Source organism: Siphateles boraxobius, unplaced genomic scaffold (genome assembly GCF_051911475.1).
Source record: "Siphateles boraxobius isolate OS27281-9 unplaced genomic scaffold, OSU_SipBor_1 216, whole genome shotgun sequence".
In the NCBI taxonomy this organism is placed as follows: Eukaryota; Metazoa; Chordata; class Actinopteri; order Cypriniformes; family Leuciscidae; genus Siphateles; species Siphateles boraxobius.
Window position 1 is genome coordinate 177,501 of NW_027508829.1, and position 8,996 is coordinate 186,496.

Here is an 8,996-nt window from a genome sequence, read left to right on the forward strand (position 1 = left end):
CACAAACCAGCCTGACCGCCAGAAAATCACACTAACACACACTCAACGCACAAACCAGCCTGACGCCAGAAAATCACGCTAACACACACTCAACACACAAACCAGCCTGACGCCAGAAAATCACGCTAACACACACTCAACACACAAACCAGCCTGACCGCCAGAAAATCACGCTAACACACACTCAACACACAAACCAGCCTGACCGCCAGAAAATCACGCTAACACACACTCAACACACAAACCAGCCTGACCGCCAGAAAATCACGCTAACACACACTCAACACACAAACCAGCCTGACCACCAGAAAATCACGCTAACACACACTCAACACACAAACCAGCCTGACCGCCAGAAAATCACGCTAACACACACTCAACGCACAAACCAGCCTGACCGCCAGAAAATCACGCTAACACACACTCAACGCACAAACCAGCCTGACGCCAGAAAATCACGCTAACACACACTCAACACACAAACCAGCCTGACCGCCAGAAAATCACGCTAACACACACTCAACGCACAAACCAGCCTGACCGCCAGAAAATCACGCTAACACACACTCAACGCACAAACCAGCCTGACAGACCAGAAAATCACGCTAACACACACTCAACGCACAAACCAGCCTGACCGCCAGAAAATCACGCTAACACACAAACCAGCCTGACCGCCAGAAAATCACGCTAACACACACTCAACGCACAAACCAGCCTGACCGCCAGAAAGTCACGCTAACACACACTCAACGCACAAACCAGCCTGACCGCCAGAAAATCACGCTAACACACACTCAACGCACAAACCAGCCTGACCGACCAGAAAATCACGCTAACACACACTCAACACACACTCAACACACAAACCAGCCTGACCGCCAGAAAATCACGCTAACACACACTCAACGCACAAACCAGCCTGACCGCCAGAAAATCACGCTAACACACACTCAATGCACAAACCAGCCTGACCGCCAGAAAATCACGCTAACACACACTCAACGCACAAACCAGCCTGACCGCCAGAAAATCAAGCTAACACACACTCAACGCACAAACCAGCCTGACTGCCAGAAAATCTCGCTAACACACACTCAACACACAAACCAGCCTGACGCCAGAAAATCACACTAACACACACTCAACACACAAACCAGCCTGACCGCCAGAAAATCACGCTAACACACACTCAACGCACAAACCAGCCTGACCGCCAGAAAATCACGCTAACACACACTCAATGCACAAACCAGCCTGACCGCCAGAAAATCACGCTAACACACACTCAACGCACAAACCAGCCTGACCGCCAGAAAATCACGCTAACACACAAACCAGCCTGACCGCCAGAAAATCACGCTAACACACACTCAACACACAAACCAGCCTGACCGCCAGAAAATCACGCTAACACACACTCAACGCACAAACCAGCCTGACCGCCAGAAAATCACGCTAACACACACTCAACGCACAAACCAGCCTGACCGCCAGAAAATCACGCTAACACACACTCAACGCACAAACCAGCCTGACCGACCAGAAAATCACGCTAACACACACTCAACGCACAAACCAGCCTGACCAACCAGAAAATCACGCTAACACACACTCAACACACACTCAACACACAAACCAGCCTGACCGCCAGAAAATCACGCTAACACACACTCAACGCACAAACCAGCCTGACCGCCAGAAAATCACGCTAACACACACTCAATGCACAAACCAGCCTGACCGCCAGAAAATCACACTAACACACACTCAACGCACAAACCAGCCTGACCGCCAGAAAATCACGCTAACACACACTCAACACACACTCAACACACAAACCAGCCTGACAGCCAGAAAATCACGCTAACACACACTCAATGCACAAACCAGCCTGACTGCCAGAAAATCACGCTAACACACACTCAACGCACAAACCAGCCTGACCGCCAGAAAATCACGCTAACACACACTCAATGCACAAACCAGCCTGACTGCCAGAAAATCTCGCTAACACACACTCAACGCACAAACCAGCCTGACCGACCAGAAAATCACGCTAACACACACTCAACACACACTCAACACACAAACCAGCCTGACTGCCAGAAAATCTCGCTAACACACACTCAACGCACAAACCAGCCTGACGCCAGAAAATCTCGCTAACACACACTCAACACACAAACCAGCCTGACCGCCAGAAAATCACGCTAACACACACTCAACGCACAAACCAGCCTGACCGCCAGAAAATCACGCTAACACACACTCAACGCACAAACCAGCCTGACCGCCAGAAAATCACGCTAACACACACTCAACACACACTCAATGCACAAACCAGCCTGACTGCCAGAAAATCACGCTAACACACACTCAACACACAAACCAGCCTGACCGCCAGAAAATCTCGCTAACACACACTCAACGCACAAACCAGCCTGACCGCCAGAAAATCTCGCTAACACACACTCAACGCACAAACCAGCCTGACCGCCAGAAAATCACGCTAACACACACTCAACGCACAAACCAGCCTGACCGCCAGAAAATCACGCTAACACACACTCAACGCACAAACCAGCCTGACCGCCAGAAAATCACGCTAACACACACTCAACGCACAAACCAGCCTGACCGCCAGAAAATCACGCTAACACACACTCAACGCACAAACCAGCCTGACCGCCAGAAAATCACGCTAACACACACTCAACACACACTCAACGCACAAACCAGCCTGACCGCCAGAAATTCACGCCCGTCAGAAAATTATAAAAATAACTATTATAATAACTATTCTGATAACAATAACTATGACAATAACTATAAAGATAATAACTATTAATGACTATAACAATAACGATAACTATAAAGATATGACTACAATAATAACTAAAATAATTACTGTAATGATAACTATAAAAATAATTATAATGATAACAATAAAAATAACTATAAAGATAAAAATAACAATAACTAAAGATAACAATAATGATAACTATAACTATAGCGATAATCAAAACAACTATATATGGAGTAATTATAACAATAATTATAACGTAATATTACCATATCTTTGGGGTTCTGTGTGTGTGTGTGTGTGTGTGTGTGTGTGTGTGTGTGTGTGTGTGTGTGTGTCCAGCATCTGTGTGTGTGTGTGTGTGTGTGTGTATGTGTCTGTGTGTGTGTGTCCAGCATCTGTGTGTGTGTGTGTGTGTGTGTGGATGTGTGTGTCCAGCATCTGTGTGTGTGTGTGTGTGTGTGTGTGTGTGTGTCCAGCATCTGTGTGTGTGTGTGTGTGTGTATGTGTGTGTGTCCAGCATCTGTGTGTGTGTGTGTGTGTGTGTGTGTGTGTGTGTGTGTGTGTGTGTGTGTGTGTGTGTGTGTGTGTGTGTGTGTGTGTGTGTGTGTGTGTGACAAGCTCAGTGTGACGTGTTCATGAACACAAATCCCGTCTCAGTGTTTCATCACTCAAGGCTTTACTGCTATTTACTGTGTGGATTTACAGCGGCAGAGAAAGAACATCAGCGTCTGATAATCTCTCACACAGATGCTGGAAACACACACACACACACACAGATGCTGGACACACACACACACACACACACACACACACACACTGATCCAGAGGATCCACACAAACATCTGAAGACGAGATCAACCAGACACTAGATTCTCAGCAGAAGCACACACACACACGCACGCACACACACACACACACACACACACACACACACACACACACACACACACTCTCTCTCTCTCTCTCTCTCAGCGTGGCACTGACACACACACTCAGCAGGTGTGATGCGAGCGCTGAGTCCTGCTCTCTGATTGGCTAGGGCGAAGCACCAGCTGTTACACATGTATGAATCGATCTATAAATGCACACACACACACACACACACACACACACACACACACACACACACACACACACACACACACAGTAATGTCATACAAGGGGCTCTTCCTCTTTCATTAAAGACACTCTCGAAGCATTGGGATGAGCTAACGACTGCTAACGGTTCTTACACATCTGACCTTTGACCCTCAGGCACCACAGACACAAAGAGCAGCTGAAGCTCAACTCGTAATTTAACCGCATGTAAAGCAGGGCTCGTCAGTGAGGAGGTCCTAACGACCCCGGGGCCGGTTGCTCCACTGCACTAACTCATGTCTTTTATGGGATACCTACAGTTTATTGAATGTATATTGAATTTTGTATGTTAGCAAAGAGAACTCATTTATTTGAGGTTTTGTTCAAATTGCAATGGTCTAGATTGTATCATTTCTGTCAGCGCCCTTAAAACTCAACATAACAGACATATTTCTGCAGTTTTGTCTCATAATAATTGGCCTGCAATGTATCTTTCCGTCAGAACGCACAAAAATCATATAAAGCCAGTCGAGCGTGTTTTCCCGGAGGCCACAGTCACGCAATCACGTGAAGAACCGAGCGCTACACACACACTCACACACTCACGAGTTACGGTTAATGGAGGAAGATCTGCTTCAATGTCAAACAACCTGAAGGAAATGGAGACAGATCTGCTAAACCAACATGCGTGTCCCGCAGCGACTCGTTCGCTCGCTCATGTAGTAATACCGAGCAGAGGTCATGTATTATACATCAGCGAGAGCTACAAATGCACACATGTCACGCAAGCCTCACACAAAACTGCTGGAGTCATATAAGATGTAATATAAATCCGATATCCCCAGAATGAGTCTGTGAAACTTCAGCTCAAAATACCAGATCATTTATTATAGTTTGTCAAATTTGTCCCTTTTTGGGTGTGAGCCGTTTGTGTGTCCCTTTTAATGCAAATGAGCTGCAGCCCCGCCTCCATTCAGAAGAGGGCGGAGCTTTTACACGAGCTTCAGAAACTCCGGTAATAACAAAACAGGCCAATCTCACTCATCCAGAATCCCAGAATAACCAGTAGCGAGTGCAGCCGTACGGAGAGGTTAAAACTTTTAGACGTTTCTGAATGTTAGTGGAAACATTTATGTAGTTGTTGTGGAGTTACTGACAGTAATGAAAAGTTATCAGCGTATGCGTGTGGTTGATGTCCAGTGTTGCTGAGCAGAAATTAAAAATCATGTTTCCCTTGGTCTCAAAGTTGCGTTGGATTTACTCCTCAGTCTAAAGGTTAAGAGCTTTATCTATAACTGTTTTACATGTTCGTACAGTTAGTCTCTGGAATAAATATATAGGCTATAAATGGCGGGTGCTGGTGTTTTGCATACGTTCGGCCAATCAGCGAACACTAACGTCACGGATAGTTCCTATAGCACTGGTTTAGACCCACTCTGGAGTAGGAGTAAATTAGTTCCTCCAAAAGGAGTTCCAGGAACTTAAATGTAGAACTATGTAGAACTGAAAGAAACAGCTTCTTACCTGAGACTGAGATCTTCATGGACGCCTCCAGCGGTCTGTTGTTGTCCAGGGCTCGGCTGAGTCGGATCTCTCCTGTGCTCCGGTTCAGAATCACCAAATTCAGCTCGTTTCCCGCCTCGAAGCTGTAGTGGAGCTGATCCGAGACGTCCGGGTCGTGCGCCGGGATCCGCCCGATCACTCCCGAAGGGAAGCTGCTGGTCTTATCAGTGACATAATTGTTAAAAATAATCTGAAAGTTCTTGAGGACGGGGATGTTGTCGTTCCTGTCGACGAGTTTGATGTGGATCGTGGCTCTGCTGACTAACGGAGCGGATGTGGCCTGAACCACGATAACGTATTCCGAACGAGTCTCGTAGTCGAGGTCGATCAGAGCGGTGAGCTCTCCGGAGAAGATGTCCAGTTGGAAGACCTCAGGAATGTTGCCTTCAACGATTTGGTACATGATTTGAGCGTTGCTGCCTTCATCCGGATCTGACGCGGATATTTGAGCCACAACAAGCCCAATGGGACTGTTCTCCTCCACAAATATATCAAACTCATCTTTCTCGAACACAGGCGGGTTATCGTTCACATCCAAAACGGTTACTTGAATGTCAACCAGCGTTTTGAGCGCCGGAACTCCTTTATCAACCGCAAACGTTTGGAGGTTATAGATGGGAGTGTTTTCTCGGTCAAGCCGTCGTAGCGTACGGACAATCCCCGACGTGGACTCGATTATGAAGTCGCCGTCGCCATCTTCTCCGCCCTGGAACGTGTAGAAGACTCGCCCATTGAGGCCTGAGTCACGGTCGGTCGCGGAGACCTGTAAAACGCTGGAGAACACGGGAATGTCCTCTGTGACGGAGCCCGAGTAACGATCCCGCAGGAACACGGGCGAGTTGTCGTTCACGTCGTTCACAAGGATCTCAAGGTACGTAGTGTCGGATTTCTGTGGGATGCCGTTGTCTCGAGCCGTGATTGCGAGCGTGTACGAAACTTGATCCTCGTAGTCCAGCTCCATCCGCGTGGTTACGGCTCCGCTGTCCGCGTCGATGTGAAACTGAGGGATGCTATCCTCCATGAAGTACGTAATCCGAGCATTTTCGCCCGTATCCTCATCCGTTGCGCTAATCATCACCACTGTTGTGCCGACGCCCCGGTCCTCGTTGATGTTGACGGTGTAATGTGAGCTCTGGAAGACTGGTCTGTGAGTGTTAGCATCCGTGACGTTAACGTAAACCTTGCCCGTGTCGAAACGTGTGCCGTCTGATGCCGTGACTGTTAGCACGTACTGTCGTTCAAGCTTGTAGTCTAGCGGTAAAGCGAGAGTTATGAGGCCTCCGCCGCTCTGGCTAGTGATAGAGAAACGGTTTCTGGTATTTCCGCTTGAGATCTGATACGTCACTACGCTGTTGATATCCTGATCAACGGCGGACACGGTTACGACACTCGTTCCCACGGCCGCATCCTCGTTCAGACGCATGTAATACGCCTTTTGCGTGAACTCAGGGTTGTTGTCGTTGACGTCTAGAATAGTCATGCTAATGCTAGCAGAGGAAGACATAGCTGGCGTTCCGTGGTCACGTGCTTCCACTCCGAAGTTATAAAAGTCCACACTTTCTCTATCCAACTCGGATGCTACGATAATCCAGCCTGTGCTGTTGTTGATGGCGAACGGGAAGTTTGGCGTGGTATCCGTGAGTCGGTATTCCAAACGGGAGTTTTCCCCAGCATCAGCATCAATAGCTTGAATGTGAATGACAGAATATCCGACGGGAACGTTCTCTAGAACCGTAGCCTGGAACGGAGTGCTGACGAATATGGGCGCGTTGTCGTTAACGTCAAGAACTTGCACCGTGACGAGGCCGCTGATGTTGGAGAGCGGGGGGCGCCCGCCATCTTGTGCTCGAATGCGAAGCATGTACTCTTTATTAATCTCGTAATCAAGTTGACTCACAAGGTCTAGTTTCCCCGTTTGAGCGTCGATGTAGAATTGGCCTCGAGTGTTTCCGCTCATGATGCTAAAATGGACCACGGCGTTGTTCCCGCGGTCCTGGTCTGTCGCCGTAACCTGCAGGATTTCTGTGTTAGGCGTCAGATCTTCGGGAACTTGAACGACGTAGCGTTTCTCGCTGAACTGCGGAGCGTTGTCGTTATCATCCTCCACGACGATACACACGGTTGCCGTAGCGCTGCGAGGCCCGGGGTCACGACCTTGGTCGTTCGCTTCAACCAGTAACATGTAGGATTCGACAGTTTCACGGTCGACTAGACCTCGTGTGCGAATAACGCCAGAGCGGGAATCGATCTCAAACACGTCGTTAGTCCCATTGTTTAGCAAATGATAAAGGATGTTTCCGTTGACAGGAGCGTCGCCATCCGTGGCACGCACAGTCAGGACCTCATAACCGATTTCCAGATTTTCTCGCACGCTTTCTTTATAGTCTTCCTGCTCAAAGATGGGGTCGTGATCGTTTGTATCGGTGACCGTTACGGTAAGCGTCGCCATGGCAGTGCGGCGTGGCGTTCCATGATCCACAGCCGTGACTCTGAACACATGTGTGTCCTTCGTTTCTCTATCTAGTATCTCCAAGGTGGAAACAATGCCACTCGCTGGGTCAACGGCGAAAAGATTGTTGGAACGACTATCAAACAAGGCCTCTAAGAAATATTCCAGCCTGCCAGCTTCACCCTCATCCGGGTCAAATGCTTTTAAAACAACAACAAAAGTCCCGGATGGTTGATTCTCTGGAACGGACACTTGATACATGGGAGGTTGAAACTGAGGGTTATTGTTTATGTTCCTTCTCCTCCTGCTTAGAAGCCCTGAGTTTGAGCGCGCGGCCCGTTTAAGTAACGTCCTCAGGTGTGTTTTAGTGAACGGACCGCGACCCACGCGCCAGTGCGCATGCGCAAAACCCGTACGTGCGCGTCCCACGCAGCGCAGTTGAAACTCTAGCAAAGAATCGAGAGGGAAACACAGCTGAGCCGAAGTAAACAAACGACCCTCGGAGACGTAAAGCGCTGAAGTCCCGGTAATGTTACACTGCGTCGGGTTGCCCGGTAACACATCAAACACACGGAAAACAGCGGTGCCCGCCTCATGGCACTCTGAAGCATCTATTAAACTTATAATGTCCACGTCTATTTTTTTTTCGCGTTTGCGACTAAACGCGCAGTTTTTTCCGTGAACGTGCACATTATACCGGCTGGTTAAAAGGTGTCTAAACCCGGACGCGTTGTTATCCGCACAGTCCATGATCGTGTACACAGTGAACGGGTTCGAAGGAACCGATTCGCAGTTCAAAGCGCCGGAGAAAGTGAGCCCTCCCGGGTCCCGGTGAAGGAAACTCTCCGCGAACCGGGGAACGATGAGCTGGTCCAGCGCGCAGGAGCCGGTGATCGCGATCGCGGTGCCCGGTCCCGCATCCTCAATCACGTGCACATCGAAACAATCCACGAGCCACGGGAGTTCAAACCACCCGAAAACAATGAGCAACAAATCCCACTTCATCACTCCTCGCTGCTGCTCTTCCACGGAGAATGAATTACATCCAGTTTTTCCCTTCAAAGTTGGCGTGTGGAGTCTCCATGCTGATCCACGCAC

The 8,996-nt window shown here is 48.8% G+C and overlaps 1 protein-coding gene across 1 annotated transcript in view; it reads right to left on the reverse strand.

The window, feature by feature from the left end:
• Positions 1-8,996, reverse strand: part of LOC143746296 (cadherin EGF LAG seven-pass G-type receptor 2-like) — a 91,260-nt gene extending 82,264 nt beyond the window's left edge. The window contains exon 1 of the mRNA XM_077238138.1: positions 5,411-8,996. Coding sequence (XP_077094253.1) covers positions 5,411-8,903 — 3,493 coding nt within the window. The 5' untranslated portion in view covers positions 8,904-8,996. The remainder of the gene's footprint in view (positions 1-5,410) is intronic.